At 41.4% G+C, this 25,879-nt stretch overlaps 1 protein-coding gene across 4 annotated transcripts in view; it reads left to right on the top strand.

Moving 5' to 3' along the window:
• Nucleotides 1-21,106, top strand: part of ilkap (integrin-linked kinase-associated serine/threonine phosphatase) — a 43,430-nt gene extending 22,324 nt beyond the window's left edge. For 3 of the 4 annotated variants that reach the window (XM_063046082.1, XM_063046085.1, XM_063046083.1), the window contains exons 9-11: nucleotides 6,220-6,339; nucleotides 17,686-17,767; nucleotides 19,274-21,106. In XM_063046082.1, coding sequence (XP_062902152.1) covers nucleotides 6,220-6,339; nucleotides 17,686-17,767; nucleotides 19,274-19,414 — 343 coding nt within the window. In that variant the 3' untranslated portion in view covers nucleotides 19,415-21,106. The remainder of the gene's footprint in view (nucleotides 1-6,219; nucleotides 6,340-17,685; nucleotides 17,768-19,273) is intronic. The other variant, XM_063046084.1, reaches the window with a different exon arrangement.
• Nucleotides 21,107-25,879: the final 4,773 nt, after the last annotated feature.

The following is a 25,879-nucleotide window of genomic DNA, read 5'->3' as shown; positions in this document are numbered from 1 at the left end:
GGTTCTTTATCACCTTCAGCATTGTACGTTCTGATCTTTGCAAGACGCCCACACCTAGGGAGAATAGCAACAGTACTGAGTTTCCTCCATTTATAGACAATTTCTCTTATTGTGGACTGATGAACACTCAGGTCTTTAAAAATGCTTCTGTAGCCTTTTTCAGCTTCATGCATATCTACAAATTTTCTTCTAAGGCCCTCTGAAGGTTGTTTTGATTAGGGTATGGTGCACATCAGCAGATCTTTCTTGAGAAGAGCAGTTCTGTCAGTAACCTGACTTTGTGTGTCTTTTTTATAGGGCAGGACACCACTACAACCCACACCTCCAATCTCACTTTATTGATTGGAACACCTGACTCCAATAGCTTTTGTTGAAGGCATTACCCCAGGGGTTCACATCTTTTTTGAACCTAGACTGTGATTGTTTAAATGGTGTACTCGCTATTGTTGAGTAGTACAATTGTTAGTATGTTATTAGTTTAGGCAGATTGAGTTTATATATTAATATGATTTAGATGAAGATCAGACACATTTTATGAGTAACTAATGCAGAAAAACAAGTAATTGCAAAGAGTCCACAAACTTTTTCTTGCAAAATGTATTTCCAAATCATTAATACCTTGTCTGAATGTCTCTGACTCCTGGAATAATGAGAGATGGGCTAAAAAAAAAAAATCACTATACCTGGGTTATAAGTACTTGGAAGGAGATGCTGGCAGGGATGACAGCGGAGCAGCAATGGTGTGAGTTTCTAGGAAAAATGAGGAAGGTGCAGGATAGATGTATTCCAATAACAGTGAAATACAGGTGTCCCCCACTTTTCGGACGTTCACATTACGAAACCTCACTGTTACGAAAGACCTACATTGGTTACCTGTTTTCGCTAACAGAAGGTGTTTTCACTGTTACGAAAAAAAGCAGCGCGCGAGAAAAAGCAGCCGCTCTCCCCCGGATTCGGAACTACATTCTAGCCGGCATGGCTTAAACACGTGCCTGTGAGCAGCCATTTGCAAGATGAGTTCTAAGGTATCGGAAAAGCCAAAAAAGAGCTCGTAAGGGTGTTACACTTAGCATAAAACTAGACATAATTAAGCGTTTTGATCGTGGTGAACAAAGTAAGGACAAAGTGAGTTTGGCTTGAGGAAGTTGACGAAGATGATGTTGAAGAGGTTTTGGCATCCCATGAGCAAGAACTGATAGATGAAGAGCTGATGCAGTTGGAAGAGGAAAGGATAACATTGAAACCGAATGCAGAAGTGAACGGACCGAAAGTGAAGTCGTCCAGGAACTGAACGTGAAGCAAATGCGTGAGATTTTCACTGCCATTATTGCAGAAAAGTACGACTTTAATTTTGAAAGGGTATGTCAGTTTAGGGCATATTTGCAAGATGGTTTGAGTGCTTACAGAGAACTGTATGATAGAAAAACGCACGAGGCTAGCAGGCAAGCATAAACTGTTGTTTTTCAAGCCTTCCACATCAGCCTTGAACTTCAATATCGAGGCAGACAGACATAGAAGAAAATGACCTGCCTGCCCTGATCGACGATGAGATGACACCCCAGTGTCCCACCACCCCAACCCCTGGACCGTGGACAGATACCGATTCGTGGAGAATGCAGCGGTAGCCGGGACGCACCCAGCACATCTTTAAGAAAAAAAGCCGAAATAAACAAGCTAATTAATTAGGTGCCGCCCGACACGTAAATGTCGGCCCAGATCCGAGGCGACGCAATCGGCAATCGCCTCTGATCTGGGCCGACATTTACGTGTCGGGCGGCACCTAATTAATTAGCTTGTTTATTTCGGCTTTTTTCTTAAAGATGTGCTGGGTGCGTCCCTGCTACCGTTGGACTGCTGCGTGCTTCGCGGATCGGTATTGGTCAGCGGCTGGGAGGGTGGGGACCACTGCACCACCCCAACCTCCAATGACTCAGCCTAACACACCATCATCAGTGTGCTCGCTGTCTTCCCGATTTCTGTAAGTGATACTACACTGTACATACATTATTTCAACTTTATATAGGCTGTGTATTTTTATGTGTTATTTGGTATGATTTGGCAGCTTCATAGCTTGAAGGTTACTGGAGAGAGTGTTCTTGCTGAGAGCGCTTGCGCCGTGTTTCTGCTGAAAGTGCTTGCGTGAGATTTTCACTATGGCGAACAATGCAGGCAATGATTGTAGAGAAGTATTTCTACTTTATATAGGCTGTGTATTTATCATATCATTTCTGCTTTTACTATATGTTACTGTTATTTTAGGTTTTATGTGTTATTTGGCATGATTTGGTAGGTTATTTTTGGGTCTGCGAACTCTCACAAATTTTTCCCATATAAATAAATGGTAATTGCTTCTTCGCTTAACGACATTCCGGCTTACGGACCATTTCATAGGAGCGCTGTACCTTTGGATGGTGGGGGAAACCTGTACTCAAATGGCAAAATAGTGCAACTGTAGCTGACAAGGGAAGTCAAAGCTAATGTAAAAGCAAGAGAGGGGGCATGCAACAAAGCAAAATTTAGTGGGAAGACAGAGGATTGGGAAGCTTTTAAAACCCTACAGAGAGCAAGTAAGAGAATCATTAGGAGGGAAAAGCAAGCTAGCAAACAATATCAAAGTGGATAGTAAAAGCTTTTGCAAGTATGTCAGAAATAAGAGAGATGAAAGTGTATATAGGACCGCTAGAAAATGAGGCTGGAGAAATAATAACTTGGTCCAAGAAGATGGCAGATGAACTAAATGAGTATTTTGCATCAGTCTTCACTGTGGAACACACTGACAGAGTGCCAGATGTTGAAGAGTGTGAGGGAAGAGAAGTGGGTGCAGTTACTATTACAAGGGAAATGGCGCTCAAAAAGCTGGAAGACCCAAGGGTGCATGTCACTCAGACCAGATGAACTGCACCCCAGGGTTCTGAAAGAGGCAGCAGTAGAGATTGTGGAGGCATTAGTAATTGGTCTTTCAAAACTTATTGGACTCTGGCATGGTGCCAGAGAACTGGAAAACTGCAAATGTCACTCCACTCTTTTAGAGAAGAAGAAGGTAACAGAAAGGAAATTATAGACCAGTTAGCCTGACCTCAGTGGTTGGGAAGATGTTAGAGTCAATTGTTAAGGATGAGGTTATGAAGTACATGGCGACTCAGGAGAAGATAGGACAAAGTCAGCATGGTTCCCTTAAGGGAAAACCTTGTCTGACGAATCTCTTGGAATTCTTTGAGGAGATTGCAAGTAGGATAGATAAAGTGGATGCAGTGGATGTTGTATATTTGGACTTTCAGAAAGCCTTTGACAAGGTGCCACACATGAGGCTGCTTACCAAGTTAAGAGTCCATGGTATTACAGGAAAGTTACTAACATGGTTAGAGCATTGGCTGATTGGTAGGAGGCAGCGAGTGGTAATAAAAGGAACCTTGTCTGGTTGGCTACCAGTGGCTAGTGGTGTTCCACAGGGCATGAGTACAGATCTTTCTTGTAAATTGGAAATAGCCTGTCAAACAATTGAATAATTGGAGGCATTGGGGCAAAGATGCTTTAGCTGCTTTCAGAATGATTTCAGATGAAAGAGTGGTACATACATGCATGTAGTAAAGCTGTTGTTTCACTGCCACAAGGAACTTGGGTTCAGTCCTGAACTTCGGTTGTGTCTGTTTGATTTTGTAGTTCTCCCTGTGACTGGCACGAATACCAATGAGGCTAGGACATAGACCTAAGACCATAGTAAGATCCTTGAGAGTATTGAGGGACACAGGGATGCTAGTATACAAGTCCAAAGATATTTAAAGGTGACAGTACAATTGGAGAACATAGTTAAAAAGGCAAATGGGATGCTGGCCTTCATTAGTCAGGGCAATGAATATAAAAGCAGGGAAGTTATGCGACAGAACCTGGGCCTCTGTACCTCCCTCTGCAACTGGATCCTCGACTTCCTAACTGTAAGATCACAATCTAGCAGGTTGGAAATAACATCTCCACCTCACTGACATTCAACACTGGCGCACCTCAGAGATGTGTGCTTAGCCTACTGCTCTACTCTCTCTACACCCATGTCTGTATGGCCAGGCAGAGCTCAAATGTCATCTATAAATTTGCTGATGATAACAACCATTGTTGGCAGAATCTCAAGTGATAATGAGGGGGTGTATAGGAGCTTATTGAGCGATGTCGTAGCAACAACCTTGCACTCATTGCTAGTAAGATCAAAGAGCTGATTGCGGACTTCAGAAAGGATAGAACGAGTGAACACAACCAATTCTCATAGAGGGATCAGAAGTGGAGAGAGTGATCAACTTCAAGTTCCTGGATGTCTCTGAGGACCTAACCAGGATATAACCTATTGATGCAGCTATAAGGAAGGCAAGACAGTGGTTATATTTCAATTGGAGCTTGAGATTTAGTTTGTCACCTAAAACACTCAAACTTCTACAGATGTACTGTGGGGAGCATCCTAAATGGCTGCATCACCATCCGTTATGGGGGTTGGGGGCAACTGCATAGGATCAAAGTAAGTTGCAGAAAGTTGTAAAGTTAGTCAGCTCCATCATGGGGACTAACCTCCATAATATACAAGATAGCTTTAAGGAGCGGTGCATCAGGAAGGCGGCTTCCATTATTAAGGACCCGCACCACCCGGGACATGCCCTCTTCTCGTTGTTACTGTCAGGAAAGAGGTGCTGAAACCTGAAGGCAGACACTTCAGAAACAGCTTCTTCCCCTCTGCCATCCGATTTCTAAATGGTAATAGAACCCATCAACACTACCTCACTTTTTTATTTTATTTAATTCTGTTTTTGCACTACTTATTTTAAATTAACTATTTAAAATACATTTTTACTGTAACTCAGTTTTTTTCTCTCTATTTATCAGGTATTGCATTATACTGCTGCTGTAAAGTTAACAAATTTCATGGCATATGCTGGCTATATTAAACCTGGTTCTGATTATAAAATCCATTATTAGTTTATTGCGCCTGGTTCTGGTGGTAGAGTTGCTGTCTCACAGCACCAGGAACCCAGCTTCATTTCTGAACCTGATGCTATTTGTGTGGATTTTATACATTTTTCTCACGATCCAATAGGTTTCCTCTTTCTGCTCTGGTTTACTCCCATGTTCCAAAAGCATTCTGATTTGTTCAGTAACTGACCACAGTAAATTGTTCCCAACGTGTAGCGGAGTTTTGTAGGCTCTGGGAAGAATAAAGAAAGATCAGGGTATGATTCGTGTACAAATGGACACACTATGGTTGGCATGGGCATTGAGCTGAAATAACTACTTTATTGTCAAACGCTCCATAAATTTAATTGTATAATGTTGTGAAGGCTTTATCAAGAGTGCAGAAAAGATTTACTAAAATGATTCCAAAGAAATTGAACCTTATTTATGTGTACAGGGTTGGGAAGCTATTTTCCTTGGATAGGAGGGGGTTCAAGCACCTGGGGGGGGGGTGGTGGAAGTAGACATGGGCTGGTCACAATGAATGTGATCAACCAAAAGAAGTGCAATAAAGTGTTTTGGTAACAGAGTGAGGCATTAGATCCAGAATGTGGAGGCAGGCTTATTTCTGGTAATCAAGTGGGAACTGGGTTCAGAAAAGAATGAATTTGAAAGGTTATGGCAGAGAGCGGGATTCGTTGGATTTCACTTGTGCACAGGCAGCAAGGATTTGTTGGTCTGAATGGCTTCGAAGGCAGGATAGGTTGGTAGAATAAATTAAGTGTTATGGTGTCATTAATTTTACACCTATACTTGCTATATGATCTGTCGTTGCCAGTGTGATCATTAAGTCAAATGAGGTAAGTTGCTTCCCTTAAATATTTTTGTGAAGTCTCTTGGTGATATTGCAGTGGTTTGGTTTTCTTGTAACTGAGGGTATCAAAGCAGTGATCATCCCATGATTGGGCACTATGTGCCTTTCCTTGAGGTGATTCATCTTGTATTAGATACTTTGCTAACAAATTAATCATGTTCTGCAGAAGATGGTGTTATCACAAACAGCAGTTTTGGTAACATCCCAATTCTTGCAGCATTGATCCTTGGGCTGCTGATTTTTTTTTACAGTTTCTGACTTGTTCCAAGTGGATGGAACCTTTCACCCAGCTGCAGAATTGCCTTGCTGAGACGGAGAAACAAATGGCTTTCATTTAAAATTGGTTCTTATCCTTGGTCTTGCTTATTCTATGTGTTGCATTGTGCGAAGACTAATGTTGATTCATGTTTGCACAGGGATGGTCGCGTGATGGGTGTGCTGGAGGTGTCGCGCTCTATTGGAGATGGGCAGTACAAGCACTGTGGTGTTATCTCAGTACCAGATGTCAGACGCTGTCCATTAACATTCAACGACAGGTATGGTGGAACCTTTGCTACTGCAAGTCCTGTGTATTTATTACTGTCATTATTTATACTCCTTTTGTTTCTGGGACTTTGGTATAAAGGATGAAAAGTGGCATCAATGATTTGTCTCCTGATGGGATTCAGCGTGTTCCTGCCTCTATAGTATCTAATTGATTCACATTGAATTTAAAGGTCTATAGGTAAATCTACTCCTGCGTATTTTGCTTTCTAATTATTTTCTTTCAGTGCTCCTCAATGTGAGAAGATGAGATGCAACCTCTATGAAGGCAACTTTTCTGATGAAAAGTCACCAGCCTGAGACATTAAATCTGTTATCTCTTCATGGATACTCTGTATTTTCTTGCATTCATTGTTTTTATTTCAGATTTCCAGCATTAGTGAGTTTTATTTTGCTTTTGGAATGAACATTTCTCAACTGTGTCTTTGTGAAGAATGGTACCCTGGTAGGTCAAATGTGAAGAAGCCAGTACGCTGTTAAGAGCAAGACCCTTAAGTGTTCATGAGCAGAGGGATCTCGGATTGTCCTAGCTCCCTGAAAGTGGATAATCAGGTTGATAGGGTGCTTAAGAAGGTATATGGCATGCTTGCCTTTATTAGTCAAGGCACTGATTTCAAAAGTCAGGCATTCGTGTAACAGCTTTATAAAGCTCTAGTTAGACCACCTTTACAGTTTTGCATACAGTTCTAATCACCCCATTATAGGAAAGATGGATTTGGAGAGAGTGCGGAAGAGGTTTACCAGGATGTTGCCTGGATTAGAGGGCATGTGCTGTGATAAAAGGTTGAACACATTTGGGTTGTTTTCTCTGGAGTAGTGGAGGCTGAGGGGAGATCTGGTAGAGGTGTATAAGATTATGAGAGGCATAGATAGAGTAAACATAAGTATCTTATCCCAGGGTTGAAATTCTAATACCAGAGGGCATGCCTTTAAGATGAAAGGGGATAATTTCAAAAGAGATGTGAGAGGCAAGTTTTTTTTTACACAGTTGTGGGTGACTAGAATGTGCTGATTGGGGTGGTGATAGAGGCAGAAACATTTTGAGATATTTAGATGGGCATATGAGTGAGTGGAAAATGGAAGGATATGGACATTGTCTAGGCAGAAGAGATTAGTTTAGATAGGCACTTCATTACCATTCTAATTGGTTCAGCACAACATTGTGAGCCACAGGGCCTCTTCTGTGCTGTACCATTGGAAGTTCACAACTTGAGATGAGGTGGTATAGTGGATGAGACAGACTGGCATTGGATATTCCTGTTCACATAATTCTACAATTTTGAATCCAATACACGGAGGTTAGAGCTGTGGCTGCCTTCATCAATCACCCTCGTCACCTTGTCAAGAAGCCTCTTTTGCATCACTCACTGCAGTCTCCCTTTAAGCAATGTACTTTTAAATCAACTTAATGATCTACAGATTTCACAATCTTACGAAGGACTCAGTGAACTTAACTCTCAAGCAAGCAGGTGCAGCACCTTTAAGTGCACGAAGGTCATTGCCATGGAATGAAGCGAGATAGGAGGGAATTCCAAGCCAGGCTGAAATGCAAAGGGATGAGGACCCCTCTACCCAGCATTTTGTTAACAAATATGCAGTCATTGGAGAACAAAATTGAGGACCTGAGGGCAAGATTTTTGTTGGAGGGAAATGAGGGATTGTTGTGCTCTATGTTTGAATGAGACGTGGCTTACTTCCAGCATGTCAGATATGGTGGTCAGACTTGAAAGCTTTCGATTTTTCCATATGGACTGAACTGCTGGTTTAGAAAGGGCAAAAGGTGGAGTTGTGTGCTTTATAACCTTATAACCATATAACAATTACAGCACGGAAACAGGCCATCTCGGCCTTTCTAGTCCATGCCAAACTCTTACTCTCACCTAGTCCCACCGACCTGCACTCAGCCCATAACCCTCCATTTCTTTCCTGTCCATATATCTATCCAATTTAACTTTAAATGACAACATCGAACCAGCCTCAACCAGTTCTGCTGGAAGCTCATTCCACACAGCCGCCACTCTCCGAGTAAAGAAGTTCCCCCTCATGTTACCCCTAAACTTTTGCCCTTTAACTCTCAACTCATGTCCTCTTGTTTGAATATCCCCCGCTGTCAATGGAAAAAGCCTATCCACGTCAACTCTTATCTATCCCCCTCATAATTTTAAATACCTCTATCAAGTCTCCCCTCAACCTTCTACGCTCCAAAGAAAAAAGACCCAACTTGTTCAACCTTTCTCTGTAACTTAGGAGATGAAACCCAGGCAACATTCTAGTAAATCTCCTCTGTACTCTCTCAATTTTGTTGACATCTTTGCTATAATTCGGTGACCAGAACTATACATAATACTCCAAATTTGGCCTCACCAATGCCTTGTACAATTTTAACATTACATCTCAACTCCTATACTCAATGCTCTGATTTATAAAGGCCTGCATACCAAAAGCTTTCTTCACCACCCTGTCCACATGAGATTCCACCTTCAGGGAACTATGCACCATTATTCTTAGATCACTCTGTTCTACTGCATTCTTCAATGCCCTACCATTTACCATGTATGTCCTGTTTTGATGAGTCCTACCGAAATGTAGCACCTCACATTTATCAGCATTGAACTCCATCTGTCATCTTTTAACCCACTCCTCTAAGTGGTCTGAATCTCTCTGCCAGCTTTGAAAACCTACTTCACATTGACTTATTGAACTTCCGCTAATGCCCCACCTCCCCCTCGTACCCCATCCGTTATTTGTTTTTATACACACATTCTTTCTCTCACTCTCCTTTTTCTCCCTCTGTCCCTCTGAATATACCCCTGGTCCATCCTCTGGTTCCCCCCCCCCCCCCCGTCTTTCTCACTGGGCCTCCTGTCCCATGATCCTCTCATATCCCCTTTGCCAATCACCTGTCCAGCTCTTGGCTCCATCCCTCCCCCTCCTGTCTTCTCCTATCATTTTGGATCTCCCCCTCCCCCTCCAACTTCCAAATCCCCTACTCACTCTTCCTTCAGTTAGTCCTGACGAAGGGTCTCGGCCTGAAATGTCGACTGCACCTCTTCCTAGAGATGCTGCCCGGCCTGCTGCGTTCACCAGCAACTTTGATGTGTGTTGCTCATTACCCACAACTGCCACCTCTCTTCGTATCATCTGCATACTTACTAATCCAATTTACCATCCCATCATCCAGATCATTAATATATATGATAAACAACATTGGACTCAGTACAGATCCCTGAGGCACACCGCTAGACACCGTCCTCCAATCTAACACACAGTTATCCACCACTACTCTCTGATGCCTGCCATCCAGCCACTGCTGAATCCATTTTGCTACTTCAATATTAATGCCTAAGGATTGAATGATGTTAAATTCTCAGTGGTGCTCCGATGTGCTGGCATTCTCGTGTTACCCTGACCTTAAGCACCTCATGGTCAAATGCTGTTCATTTGTTCATTCCTGGGGAATCCTTCTTCATAATCCTGACTCAAACAACAGGAATTCTGCAGATGCTGGAAATTCAAGCAACACACATCAAAGTTGCTGGTGAACGCAGCAGGCCAGGCAGCATCTCTAGGAAGAGGTACAGTCGACGTTTCAGGCCGAGACCTGACGTCGACTGTACCTCTTCCTAGAGATGCTGCCTGGCCTGCTACATTCACCAGCAACTTTGATGTGTGTTGCTCATAATCCTGACTAGTTTTCATACCATCAGTGGCCAACTGTTATCAGGCACTTGAGATACTGCATAATGCCGTCATCAAACAAGAAACAGGCCATCCCGACGTAGTTCAAATCATAGTTGGGGACCTTAGCCAGGCTTGTTTGAAGAAAACCATGCCGTATTACGTCAGCGTACAACTTACAGCACCACAGGTCCCAACACACTAGATGACTGTTATGCTAAGGTAAGGAATGCCTACCATTCCATGCCCAGATCGCATTTCAGTAAATCTGACCATTTGGCTGCCTACCTGCATACAGGTAGGCACTGGTTGAACCCCCAAGTTGGTGCGGTCTTTCATTGATTCTATTATGGATTTATTGAGTGCACCTGCAAGAAAATGAATCTCAAGGTTGCATATGGTGACATACATGAACTTTGATAATTACCTTGAACACCTACTTTCCTCTCCATCCCTCCACTTTCTGACCCATTGCTCTGGTTCCCATCGCCTTGCCAAACTAGATTAAACCCTCTTTAATAGCGCTAAGAAACCTCCCAGCCAGCATATTAGTTCCCCTCCAGATCAGATGCAACCCATCCCTCTTGTACAGGTCACCTGTGTCCCAGAAAAGTTTCCAAAGATCCAAGAATCTGAAACCATGCCCTTTGCACTAGTTCCTCAGCCACTTATTCATCTGTACTATTATCCTGTTCCTGCCCTTGACTGGCACGTGGCACCGGTAGTAATCCAGGCAATACTGTCTTGGAGATCCTGCTATTCACCCTCTCTCATAATTACTCACTGTGATGGGCCTCTTTCTCCTTTCTACCTATGTCATTGTTGCCAATGTACACCACAACTTCTAGCTGCTCACCCTTGCCTCCCTCACCCCTTAGACACCCTGGAAAGCAACACACCATCCTAGCTTCTCTTTCACGAGCACAGAATCTCTTGCCCATCTCCTTATAAAGCCTCCTATCGCTAATGCTCTGCCTGACTTTACCCTTCCCTGCTGAGCCTCAGTGCACTGGGTTGCCTGCTGTCATCCCCCCTCCCTCCTCCACCGGCCCTTCAGAGCAGTATCCAAAGGGATATACTTGTTGCTGAGAGGAATGGCAACAGTGGAACCCTGCACTGAATGCTTTACTCCCTGTACTTTTATTGGTGCTCACCCATCTATCTTAAGCCTGCTCTTTGGGTGTGATTACTTCTTTCATTTCTTAATATAGTGAATTCCGCTTAATTGGGGCAGCCGCTTATTTAGGACAACTCTTAAAGAACAGAAACTAATCGAGAAAATAGCCAGGAGTCCTTTTGTTTATTTGAGACACTATGCTGCTTGATTGGGACAGGAGACTGTTGTGTAATAGTTTCTAACTAGCATCTGTTGTGTGCACTTGCATGGCTGTTAGACACTATACTGTGCTTTTAGTGAACAGTTTTTAAATAGTGTCAGTTGTGTGCATTTCTTTTCAAAAAGCAGTGATTTTTGTCACTGATGGTTGGTGAGTAATTATCACTCAGTCAATTTAGAACTGTTTTGGGGTTTCAAGCATTCAGGCTTGGCTATGCCAGAAATATCCGGGAATGAAAATGAAACGCTTTCACTACTTCAAGTTAGAAACTACAAAGAATTTGAAGGTATCAACAATCATCTTAAATGTTACAAGGAGAATAAAAATTTGGAGGATGCAATCATCGACACAGTATGAATGCAGTCCATTATCTGCAGTAGGTGTCTGAACAGATTTTGTCAGTCCTGATGAAGGGTCTCGGCCTGAAACGTCGACCATACTCTTTTCCATAAATGCTGAGTTCCTTCAGCGTTTTGTATGTGTTGCTTGGATTTCCAGCGTCTGCAGATTTTCTCTTGTTTGTAGTACTGTAGTAGTATTGGTAGTGTTGTGTATTTCATTTAAATACATAATCTGTTACTCAGTTAAATGATAGTTTGTCTTTTTATGCCGTTTAACTATTTCCATTAATCTTTGGCTATTTGGGGCTGCGATTTAATTGGATCAAAATGTACCCATCATGATGTGTCGCAATTAACTGGAATTCATTGTATATATATTTTTTCTGGTCTGGGAGATTAATGTTGGAGATTAATCAAGGCTATACATTTGGTGGTTTGAATTGGTGTTATAAATATTGAAATGTATCCAGGGATGTGCAGTTGTGTCCATCATGGTGAATTTACGATTTGTAAAGGGCAGACTTCAGCTACAAAGTGACATTGCTGATTATAAAACAGAATATTTTCTTATCGCAGTCTGTCAGACTGATAGAATGTCTAATGTGGGCCCTGCCTTTCATCCTTAGACATAGCAGTGATTCAGTGATCTGAGATAAATTGCTTAATCTGATTTAGATCTGCCAAGCAGAATAGTGTGGCAATGCAATCAACTTTAGCACATTTTAAATGTAACAAATTAATTCTCTATAAAGGATTTTATGTAAGCACCTATTAAGACTAAAACTGGATATATATTGAAATGCATAATTACAGAATTTAATATTTCATGTGTAAGGTGATTTCTAAAAAGCGAAGTGTGGACAAGTGAAGTTAATAAGGTTAATGAAATTGATAAAATGACATTGTTGACAATAGAAAGGGACCATTATCAAATGAGTTTCACGCAAAATAGTTACTGCAAACTGATGGCTTGAGTCTCTCTACTTTTGTGATGTTCTGTTTTTGTTGGATTGGACTACCCTTCTGGCACAACTTGAGACCTAGATTTACTATGTCCTCTCATACTTGCTTCAGAGTTTGGTTTGGGAATCTCTTACTTGCTCAGAGCAATTTGTTGCTAAATTCACTGGTGCTGATTAAAAATGTATTATCAGATCGTTCAGAGGGAAAAGAATACCCGGGGTGAATTGCAAGTACTGCTATTTTTTGAGTTACATGGAGCAAATCAAATGATCTGTGCACAGGCATCTTTGCTAGGAGGAGGCTAATGGTGAAGTTTACTTCTCAACCGGTGTTGGCTGGAAGTATTTTTCCTCTTCTGTGCTCTGTAATGGGTCTCTTGAGTAATGGTGATTATTCAGTGTCCTGGCAATATCTTGGCTCTAGTTCTTGTGTGCTAGAACAGGTAGCAACTTTTCACCTTCCACCGAGCTCCTCCAGTACAGATATGACATTGGCATGAGTGCAGAAATGTAAAATATTCCTCAGACACATCCACCATTGCATTTAGTTTAACCTGGCCAATTACTGCCTTCTAACCTCCATCTATCATCAATAAACTGATGGAGTTATCATCTGTGGTATCTATGCACAACATATGGTGTTGAATATTTTGTTTGAATTTTTCAGAGATAACTCACCACTGGATGTCAGTACATCTTTGATTCAAACATTGACAAGAGCTGAATGCCAGAGGTATGAGACAGGTTCAGTCCTTGACATCACTACACAGGTGACACGAAGAGATCTTAGAAAAGCTAAATTTCAATTTGTCATAAGCTACTATCGTGCTTGGCACAGTGAATGCATTCACGATCATTGCAGGCTGTTTTTTTACCTCAGATATTCCTCATGAAGTGCCCTTGGCCAGTCTTTTCTTAGATATTTCGGTGAATGTTTTTGTTTAGCAGGAGTTGGGTTAAGAATATGGCCACTTACTCATCAATCCATGTTTGTCTGTTCTGTCTGCCATCCCTCTGATAACGAAGCAGTCCATTCCAGCCTACATGACCTTTTCAAAGAGAGAATGAATAGTTATTTCTAAGCTTCATTCACAGAACCAATGTAATATGTTAGATGTGGAATCTGCATTCTATGTGGACGTCAAAAAGCAAGGATATCTTGTAGAGGAGAGCTTTGCCAGCAATTTAAAAAAAATCTACATTATCTTAAAACTTTATCAGATTCAAGCTTCCAGTCAAGATGGTGCCTGTGTACAACACTCCTTCAGTTGACGTCTTCTGGATAGATCATGTAACCATAAGTTTCAATTCTATGTCCTTTACTTTTATTTGTCATCTTGAATGTGATTCTGGAACTCTTGGAGCCAGTGATTTGCTGTTTGGAGATCGTTCAGTGATCCAGCACTCTGCAGTCTCTGAGAAGATTCCGGAGGCAGAGGCAGCTTGAGCGAACCTCATGGTGGGCAGGCTGCGGGATAGTGAGTGAGCCAATGTTCATCTCTATTTCGCTAATTAAAGCTTCCATTGTTCACCGATTAAAGTGATAAGGGAGATTGAAACATCGAGGCAAATATGGAAGTTTGGAGATTGCTTGGGTGCTTCAGCGCTCTGCAATCTCTCAAGAGGATTCTGGGAGATGGTGCAGTGTGCGCAAACCTAGTAGCGGGCAGGCTGCTGGATGGGGTGCGAGCGGATGTTTGATTCCATTTCACTGATTAAAGCTTCCATTGTTTGCTGATTAAAGCGAGGAAGGAGATTGAAGCATCGAGGTGGGTGGGAAGGCTGAAGAAAGCACCAGTTGCCTGTCCTTTGGTCGCTCTGAGCACGCTGGAGGAACTCAGCAGGTCGGGCAGCATCTGTGGAAATGATCAGTCAACGTTTCGGGCCAGAACCCTTCGTCAGGACTGAAGAGGGAAGGGGCAGAGGCCCTATAAAGAAGGTGGGGGGAGGGTGGGAAGGAGAAGGCTGGTAGGTTCCAGGTGAAAAACCAGTAAGGGGAAAGATAAAGGGGTGGGGGAGGGGAAGCAGGGAGGTGATAGGCAGGAAAGTTGAAGACTGAATAGGGAAAAAAATGGGTAGTAGAAGGAGGCGGAACCATGAGGGAGGTGATAGGCAGCTGGGGGAGGGGGCAGAGTGACATAGGGATAGGGGGAGGGAATTACCGGAAGCTGGAGAATTCTATGTTCATACCAAGGGGCTGGAGACTACCTAGACGGTATATGAGGTGTTCTGCTCTGTCCACCACAACAGACAGGATCTCCCAGTTGCCACCCACTTCAACTCTGCTTCCCACTCCCATTCAGATATGTCCATACATGGCCTCCTCTACTGCCATGATGAGGCTAAACTCAGGCTGGAGGAGCAACACCTCATATACTGTCTAGGTAGTCTCCAGCCCCTTGGTATGAACATAGAATTCTCCAACTTCCGGTAATTCCCTCCCCCTCCCTTCCCCTATCCCTATGTCACTCTGCCCCCTCCCCCAGCTGCCTATCAGCTCCCTCATGGTTCCGCCTCCCTCTACGACCCATTTTGTTTTCCCCTATTCTTTCTTCACCTTTCCTGCCTATCCCCTCCCTGCTTCCCCTCCCCCACCCCTTTATCTTTCCCCTTACTGGTTTTTCACCTGGAACCTACCAGCATTCTCCTTCCCTCCCTCCCCCCACCTTCTTTATAGGGCCTCTGCCCCTTCCCTCTTCAGTCCTGATGAAGGGTTCTGGCCCGAAACATTGACTGATCGTTTCCACGGATGCTGCCCGACCTGCTGAGTTCCTCCGGCGTGTTGTGCGTGTTGCTTTGACCCCAGCATCTGCAGAGTATTTTGTGTCTTTGATCGCTGTGTGCTGGAGAAGGGAAAGCCTGCCAATGTGCCTGGAGAGTCTGTGTTTTGGATGTTGACTTGGACCTGTAGACCTTTTTCCCTGGTCTTATAGGTTCTTATATTCTGTGTTTTTCTCCCGATCTGTCCTTTTTTTGTGTGGGAGAGGAATTTGTGGGTGAATAAGCCTGTTCCGTTTTTGTTCGTTTTTTTTTGTGTGGAAGGTGGGATTTTGGGGGGTTTGATTATGCTGCCTTTCTTTTCTTGGTTTCATGGCTACCTGGAGAAGAAGAATTTCAGAGTTGTTTACTTTGTTGATAAATTAACCTTTGAACATTAGATTGGTATGTTAGAATTATGTGGGGAAGGTCCAATACCTGATCCAGCATGAATTAGCTGGCCAGTACTGCAGGAAAAAGAATACAGTTGATTTCATTTGGGGCCATGAAGAGATAAGCAAGGAAACAGGGTTATTTGTCTGAGTTCATGCAGTTATTTTTACTGTAGAATGTAATGGTCTTTATTTCTCTTATGGCCAGAAGGATGCTCCTGCTTAAGTAGAAAGATGTGGCCCCTCCTATTCACGCTCAATGGTTACGTGATGTGATATCATGTTTAAATTTAGAGAAGATTCGATGTTCAATCTCTGAATCTAGCCAAGACTTTCAAACATTGTGGGGACCTTTTTTGAATTATTTTCAAAACCTTTGATTTGCTGTTAAAGCACAGATAATGACTAATAATCTGTTTTTCCTTTTTTCTTTACTAATCACCTTTGGTCTTGGTGATGGGTTAGATTTTTTTATATAATAAAATTACTATATTGCAATGTTACAAATTAATCTGTATGAATATATGGTGAGGAGTCTTTATATGCGATTTAGTATGATATATTGACATTTTTTTCTTGTACTCTGTAATCTTATATGTAAAATTACTAACAAAAATATTGGAAAGAGAATGTAATGGTCTTGAAAAGAAAATCTCCGGAAGATGCACTTAACTCTGGCGCAGCCAGCTTTAACATATTTTCCCTTGTAACTATGTGAAACATTTTTAAGATAATACACTAAGTGCCCTATTATGCCACTTTGAAGCATGAGCTTCATGTTTGTATTCTGGGTCTGAATTCCCATTCTAGAAAGGACTAGCATGTTCCTTTTCCTGAAGGGTCAAGGTGAACCAGATGGATTTTGATAGCAGTTATTGTTCCTCTGGTGCTACCTAGAAATGGTCTCGTTCTGGTGAATTCTTTCACAGCTTACAATGAATTCATGGTGCCAAGATCACTCCAATTCTATATCCTATGCATGGCGTGTGACCTTTAGATAAAGCTTAGTCATATGCCTTTTAAGTGCAGAATATTCTGTGCGTACTCATTGTCTGGGTTCACACTTGAAGAGTATTCCTAAGTACTGGCATATTGATAAGACTCACAACCTTCAAGAAGAGCAAAAGCAAAAGGTATTCCAGAAGTTTATTCTTAAGTATTCTTCCTTTTCTGATTTTTCCTTTGTAAACTATGACTGATACTCAGTTGCATGTGAAGCAGAGACCCGCATTTCCTCACCCTGTTATGTTCATCAAATTGTTGTGCACTTCCTTCTGACAGTATTTGATAGGTAGTGACAGCCTTGACAAATGGCTAATTCTGTTGCTCATTCAATTGACTTTAGCATTAAAGAGTAAATATGGGACTTGCTCACCTGCTGGCAAGGCACTGTAATATAACATCTCACTGAGCTGCGATAGTAGCTGTTGATGTTTCAGATTGATGAGATTTTTTATTGAGGAAATATTACTTCAAATGACACGGGAGAAGGGTTGGGAAATAGCTGTGCTGTGGAGTGTTAAGGGTGTGGTTCCTCGTCAGAAATGGATGTTGATTTGCCCATGTGTCTCTCTTTCTAGTCATTGGATTCCTGAATGTAACTGCATTGTTTTGGTGTTGATGTTAAGTGTATGTAACTTAATTGTGCAAAATATATTTATCAGCAGTAGTGGCCTTTCTGGAATACATTCAGTAATGATATCACAATCTCTATCATTGGAGGCACGAAGCAGTGAAAGGACAAAATGTTTTATGAAAATATGTATGTCCAAATTCCTTATGATGTCAGGGCCAGGTTGTGACTTGCACAGAATTTCTGGCTCTATTCTTTGCTACACTGATAATTTGCGTGATGTCCTATCTTCCTTCCAGGTTTATTCTCCTGGCTTGCGATGGATTATTCAAAGCCTTCTCCCCAGAAGAAGCCATCCTCTTTGTTGCAGCAATACTTGAGGTAGTTTTCTGGCTGCAAATCAGTTTGTTCCTTGTGAATTCTTTCGGTTGAAGTTTGGAAATGTTTCTCGTGCAGAACATTTGTTTTTTAATATATGTGGGATGCATTGCTTAACCTATCACATTCTCTGCTCTTAGATAACAGTGTTACCCCCGATCTAGCAGTTTTGGGCACCACTACATCATTGTGACTTAGCATCATGTCTCTCTCAACTACCCCCATCAATCCTCCTTCTACTGTGTAAGAAAGCAAGAAACAGTGAGAAAATGCTCAATCATTTAAGATGATCGTGGCTGAATAACCTACCTCAGTGCTGCTTTCTTGCACTTCTCCAAATCCCTCAAAATCCTGCATAAAAACATCATAAAGGAAAAGTTTGCAGTAGCTTTATACCTGGCTTCCACTTTGTAACACTTCGTCCATCGATACTTGACTGGGTATTGCTGACATTGGAGGTCAAGATTAGGAGGGAAAATGAGTAATATTAAAATGTAGAAATAAGAGTGTTAAATGTGCTGATTGTTACTGAAAAAATACACATTGATTTGCAAGGGCCAAAATAGGTCTTTATTAGTGAGTGAGTATTCAGTATTCCATCGACATCAGTGGAAAGGAAATACCCTCAACATGCAGTTTGCTTCCTCCTACTTACTCACTTCCGCAGAAAGTAATTTTCACTGCTGTAATATTTGCAAATGACAGCAGTCATGACAGGTGAGCAAGTCATTACCTGGGGTCTTTAGTATTAAGAGCTAACCACCTGTATGTTACAAAACATTTTAGATGTACCAAAATTTGAGACAGAAATAGGCTAGTAATCCACGAGCTTATCTTAACGCTTGATGCCTGGTGTTCCTTGGAGTCCTCAGTCAAGGATTGTAAAGTGATATTGTGTTGAATATTTTGATTTTTGTGCTGTTTGTTCCTGTTCTCGTAGTGTTGAGGTCCATGTGTTTTGTTCAGATCCTGGATAAAGTGATTCAGTTTGGTACAAATATTGGCACCTCAATTTAGATCTGGATCAACCATCTGACAGTTCATGCAAATACCAGGGGATGGTGCACTCGAGCTGGTGGGTTACTCTTCATAGAAAAATATCAAATGAAACATACCCTATTTTAAAATAATAAACTTTCTATTCATCCCTTGCTTTTATTTCTGTCTGTTCACTCAGTTTGTAACATTATTTATGTTACCCTTCTAAATTTCAGGAAGTCATGTCTTTTAATAAGTTCAGCTTGAGCTGTTGTGCTTTAAATGTTTGGGATTTTTTAAAAGTCCCATTTATCACTGTTTTGTTTTATTTCTGCCTTGTGATTTACCTATTCAGTGGCGACATCTTGAAGAAGATGTGAGGAAATCCCTAAGATTACAAGATACTAGCGTTTAGCTCCAAGCTCAATAGTCTCCTCCAAAACTCTTGTTTTAGTTGATGTTTTGTCTGAGATGGCTGAGCTGTGTTTTAAACTCTATCCTCATTGACACGGTCTTTATGTTGATCCACAGGATGAGACCCTGACAGCAAGGACTGGGAAAACTTCACAGGACGTGCGATTTGAAACTGCCTGTAACAGATTAGCGAATGAGGCCGTGCGCCGGGGATCTGCTGACAATGTGACCATAATTTTGGTAGCTATCAGTCACTAGCTGCTGAGGAACTGTCTTCACTTTGAGCAACCTGCAAGTTATTGGGGGTGACCAGGAGGGATTGTAGATCCCAGAAAGAAAGACTAAACAAACTCAGGCCACTTATGGAACTTGATAATAAAATGCATATCTTTATTTACCCACTTAATCTCATCTCGCCATTGACCAACACTCCTACATTTAAACCTCCATGCACCTGACTAGTGGCATATCTTTTGACAAAAAGCTGTGCTTAGTGACATGGGCTGACTCTTAAGAGCTTTTTCCCAATGAAATAAATGCACAGAAGTATCAAGCTGTTCCTGGAGCTCCTATAGCTATAGTGACACCTGTAAAAATTGGTTTCCCTGAATTTATCTGGCCAGAGATTGATTCAAGAAATTAACAAACACAGCTACACCAGGAAAGAAACTTTAGTATTGTCCTCCCAGACCAGATTGCAATATTTGAGAGTTAAATTTTATTATTTTTCATGCTGTTGTTACTGTTGCCTTTTTTGTTCGTGTTGTGCTGGTATTGTATGTATTCATTAGATTCTGGATAAAGTCAATTCCTTTGCAAATATCTCTAAGTTATAGTGATTTTGCTCATCTGCTTGCTGCTTCTCAGAGAGGCAGATGTGAGGAAGTTTGTCAGACCTGGTTTTCATTGAATTAAAATGAACACTGAATTAATTGCAGACAGGCAAATATCACTCTCAGAAGGGTTACATAATCCACCATTATGCCAGAATCAAGTAGCCCAATAAGCTGCAGCTTCCTTCTCCTCGAAGGGTCAACTGTTCATCCTGATTGTACTGAAGAGCCATGTGATTATGATTAGCTGCAAAGTCTCAACAACAAGTGATGATCTAACTTAAGTGTATAAGATTTGTGGACGATTAGTTACTGAGGCTCTGCACTGGTCTCTTAACTCTTGACTTAGTATGACTATAAGAAGCTAATCGTGTAACACCAGCAAGGACATGTCTGCTCCAACCATGGTTTTGAATCCTGAAGCACATGCATTTTATAGTCTGTTTTTATATCCACTCCCGTTGTAACACTTGTTTCAGTGACAACATTAAGGATGCTGGTTGACAATTTTCATGGCAAAATCATCAGATATGACTCTTTGTGTAGAATTTTCTTCAATATAAATGTGGAATTATTTAGAAGATGTTTTCCATCAGTCTAGAATTTGTTTTGATGGCTCTAACATACCTTCAAAGCAAAAGCCCATTAAAGACTGAGATTCAACTGATGACATTGGGTAGTTATTCTCAATGCTGGGGAGCTATACATCATAGCTACCCTTCAAGTATTTGAACACAGTTTTAAAAAGGTCATGAGCCTTGGCCTCAATCTTAGCAATTAATGTAGTCAAAAAGGCCCCAGTCTTTACAGTTTGATTAATTTGACCTAAAATCACCCAAAATTTTTATAACTGATCATATCATTCACTTCTTGATTTTTAAGTGTCCGTGGACATGAATACATACAGTGCAGGGTCAAGGGAAGCAATAATTTCAGACTGTTTTTGAAATTTGTGGGTAAGAACATAGGATTAAACCTGTTATCTATTATATGTTATCATCTACACAATAATGATACCAGCAGCATCTGCATGTCACAGGCCCATGTATTGGGATCTTGCAAAAGCAGCAGACAGCTCTCCCTGCTGCCCATCTTTGCTGATTGTCACTTTGGGAAAATAAAGTACAAAACTTTTCCTGTTTGGATTCACATGGTTGCCTTCAGTGTCATAATTTCAGAATAGCTGCATATCCATAAGATAGATGCTTATCTAGAAGTTGCTCCAAGCTATTAGTTTGCTTTTTATTTTGAGGAATGATCATATTTCAGAATTGAGTAGGAATCTGGAGAGTGTGCCACGGGGACTGCATTTTTTTTTAGAATGGAGGAAAATAGCGAAGGCATCTCCTTATTACAGCAAGCTGGCTCTCTTTGAGGTCCTTGCTGATGTCCAAGAATCTCAATGCAAAATTTGAAGGAGTGGGTTCTAGAATTAAAGTCCAAACCTTTATGGTATTTTACTGCACACTTTTTGATTTGCAAGTAGATCTTTCATACGGTATTTTTAATGTGTTGTAGTAATATGAATTGTTCCCAACATCTTTCAGAATGATCATTTCTGAAGGAATTTAAGAATACAAAAATCACATTGTATTTAGACCATAAGACATTGGAACAGAATTAGGCCATTCAGCCCATTGAGTCTGCTCCACCATTTGATCATGCCTGATCCATTTCCCTTTCAGTCTGATTCTCCTGTCTTCTCTCCCTTAGCCTTTCATGCATGCCCTGACAGCAAGAATCTATCAAGGTCCACCTGAAATGTACTTAATGACCTGACCTCCACAGCTCCCTGTGGCTATGAATTCCCCAGATTCATCACACTCGTCGCTGGTATAAATGGATATCCCTCTGTTCTGAGGTTATGCCCTCTGGTCATAGGCTCCCCTACTACAGGAAACATCCTCTCCACATACACTCTGTCTAGGCCTTTCAACAGTCGGTAGGTTTCAATCAGATCCCTCTTCATTCTTCTAAATTCCAGCAAGTACAGGCACAGAGCCATCAAACACCTCTCTTATGACGAGCCTTTCAATTCCAAAATCAGTTTTGTGAACCTCCTTTGAACCCTTTCCAATATCAGCATATCCTTTCTTAGGTAAGGGACCAAAAACTCTTCACAATACTCAAAGTGAGGCCCCATGAGTGTCTTATGAAGCCTCTGCATTACATTCTTGTTTTTTTTTATATTCTAGTTCTCTCCAAATGAATGCTAGCATTGCATTTGTCTTCCTCACCACCAACTCAACCTGCAAGTTAACCATTAGACCAGGGGTTCTATGGACCCCTTGCTTAACGGTATTGGTCCACGGCTTAAAAAAGGTTGGGAACCCTGCATGAGGACTCCAAAGACCCTTTGCACTTAAGATTTTTGAATTTTCTCTCCATTTAGAAAATTGTCTACATTCTTATTCCTTTTAACAAGGTCATGACCATACACGTCCTGATACTATTCCAGCTGCCACTTTTTTGCTTATTCTCCTAATCTGTCCAAGTCCTTCTTCAGTCACTCTGCTTCCTGAACACTACCTATCTGTAATGTCAGCAAACTTGGCCACAAAATTATCAATTTTGTCATCCAAATCATTGGCATTCAACGTAAAAGAAGCAGACCCAATAACAACCCCTGCAGCACACTACTCGTCACTGGCAGCCAATCAGAAAAGGCTTCCTTTATTTCCACTCTTTGCCTCTGGCCAATCAGCCAATGATATCTTTTCTGTAATACCATGGGCTCTTCTCTTGTTACGCAGCCTCATACTTGGTACCTTGACAAAGGCCTTTTGAAAATCCAAGTACACAATGATGAGCTTTCTCTATTCTGCTTGTTATTTTTCAAGGAGTTCTGACAGTTTTGTCAAGCGAGATTTTCCCTTAAGGAAACTATGCTGATTTTGGCCAGTTTATCATGTGCCTCCAAGTACCCCGAAACCTCATCCTTAACTATTGACTAACATTTTCCCAACCACTGAATTCGGGCTAACTGGCTTATAATTTCCTTTCTTCTGCTAACCTCCCTTCTTAAAAGAGTGGAGTGACATTTGCAATTTTCCAGTCCTCCAGAACCATGACAGAATCTAGTGATTCTTGAAAGAACATTACCTCCACAGTCTCTTCAGCTACCTCTTTCAGAACCCTGAGGTGTAGTCCATCTGGTCCAGGTGACTTAACTACCTTCAGACCTTTGAGCTTCCCAAGCATGTTATTCCTAGTAACTGCTCTCACTTCTGCCCTGCCAACACTCTTGAACTTCCAGCATACTTTGTCTTCCATGGTAAGGACTAGTTCAATATACTTATTCATTTTTGCAAACAGGAGGAAATCTGCAGATTCTGGAAATTCAAGCAACAGACACAAAATGCTGGTGGAATGCAGCAGGCCAGACAGCATCCATAGGGTGAAGCACAGTCGACGTTTCGGGCCAGTCCTGATGAAGGGTCTCAGCCGAAACGTCGACTGTGCTTCTTCCTATGGATGTTGTCTGGCCTGCTGCATTCCACCAGCATTTTGTGTGTGTTACTTATTCAGTTTGTCTGCCATTTCCTTGTCCCCCATTATTACCTCTCTAGCGTCATTGGTATCTTCTTTGATATTATTGGCTAGCTTATCTTCATATTTTATCTTGTCACTCCTTATGGCTTTTTTAGTTGCCTTCCATTCATTTTAAAAAACTTCTCAATCCTCTAAATTCCCACTGACTTTTTCTCTACTATATGCCCTCTCTTTTGCTTTTATGTTAGCTTTGACTTCCCTTGTCAGCCATGGTTGTGTCATCCTGCTTTCAGAATATTTTGACTGTACTCTTTTTCCATAAATGCCCCCTGGCCTGCAGAGTTTCTCCAGCCTTTTGTGTGTGTGTTTTAGAATACTACTTCTTTCAGGTGTATCCATCCTGCGCCTTCCAAATTGCTTGCAGAAACTCCAGCCATTGCTATTCTGCCTTCATCCCTGCTCGCGTCCCCTTCCAATCAACTTCAGTTAGTTCCTCCCTCATGCCTTTGTAATTTCCTTTACTGCACTGTAATACTGATACATCTGACTTTAGCTTTTCCCTGTGAAATAGCAGGGTGAATTCTACTATATTATGATCACTGCCTCATTTACCTTCAATTCCCCAATGAAATCTGGTTCATTACACAGCACCCAATCCAGAATAGCTGATCCACTAGTGGGCTCAACCAAAAGATGCTCTGAAAAGCCATCTTGAAGGCATTCTATAAATTCTCTCTTGGGATCCAAAATCAGCACCAACCTGATTTTCCCAATCTACCCGCATATTAAAATCCAGCATGACTATTATACCATTGCCCTTTTTACTTGCATGTTCTATCTCCCATTGTAATTCATTGCTTACATTTGAATTTCTAATAAGTATGTACATTATTCTTTTGAGTGGCCTCTACACGTAAAGTGCTAGGATATACTAGAGAAGAGAATAAACATTAAATATGGCATTCTCTAATAATAGATTGAAATACAATTAAGCCTCACACAAAAGCCTACAGCTCACCTTGAAACATGTAAAATGACAACATCATCCTAAAGCTCTATCTTTCCAAAGACATATATCACTGCTTAAAAATACATGGAGGTAGATTCAAAAGTGTGGAATGCTTATAGTTATCTTCAGAGATGAGGCACTGATTGCTTCCAAGTACGTGAGCATCAACGATCTTGTGAAATGGGTGGCTTTGTTGAAGGCTTTGAGGCTTAAGACCATGCAAGGCTTTTAGATGTGAAGCTCCACACCTAAAATCCTTAGCGATTGGCCCTGCTCTTTAACTTGCACATGATTAACAATATAGATCATACTCAATGTCCTGTCTTTTTGGTAAAAGTGAGAAATACAAGGTGAATTCTTTGCCACCACTTGCATTTCTCTAAATCTGGATTTATTTTCGCTGGAGGAGCATGACTAGTGATACTCAGATTGTGATATAGAGTATATAAGTTAGCGCAGAAACAGCAGGGGCTCTGACAGAAACATTTCAAATGTCATTAGAAACAGGGATGGTGCCAGAGGATTGGCGTACTGCTCATGTGATTCCATTGTTTAAAAAGGGTTCTAAGAGTAAACCTAGCAATTATCGGCCTGTGAGTTTGACGTCAGTGGTGGGTAAATTAATGGAAAGTACTCTTTTATATATATATATATATATATATATAATTATCTGGATAGACAGGTTCTGATTAGGAACAGTCAACATGGATTTGTGCATGGAAGGTCATGTTTGACAAATCTTATTGAATTATTTGAAGAGGTTACTAGGAAAATTGATGAGGGTAAAACAGTGGATGTTGTCTATATGGACTTCAGTAAGGCCTTTGACAAGGTTCCACACGGAAGGTTAGTTAGGAAAGTTCAATCATTAGGTATTAATATTGAAGTTGTAAAATGGATTCAACTGGCTGGATGGGAGATGCCAGAGAGTAGTGGTGGATAACTGTTTGTCAGGTTGGAGGCCGGTGACTAGTGGTATGCTTCAGGGATCTGTACTGGGTCCAATGTTGTTTGTCATATACATTAATGATCTGGATGATGGGGTGGTAAATTGGATTAGTAAGTATACAGATGATACTAAGATAGGTGGTGTTGTGGATACTGAAGTAGGTTTTCCAAGCTTGTAAAGAGATTTAGGCCACTTAGAAGAGTGGGCTGAAAGATGGCAGATGGAGTTTAATGCTGATAAGTGTGAGGTGCTACATTTTGGTAGGACTAATCAAAATATGACATACATGGTAAATGGTAGGGCATTGAAGAATGCAGTAGGACAGAGGGATCTAGGAATAATGGTGCATAGTTCCCTGAAGGTGGAATCTCATGTGGATAGGGTGTTGAAGAAAGCTTTTGGTATGCTGGCCTTTATACATCAGAGCATTGAGTATAGGA

Source organism: Mobula hypostoma, chromosome 4 (assembly GCF_963921235.1).
Source record: "Mobula hypostoma chromosome 4, sMobHyp1.1, whole genome shotgun sequence".
Classification (NCBI taxonomy): Eukaryota; Metazoa; Chordata; class Chondrichthyes; order Myliobatiformes; family Myliobatidae; genus Mobula; species Mobula hypostoma.
Note: the sequence above shows the minus strand (reverse complement) of the source record. Positions and strands in the feature narration are given on the sequence as shown.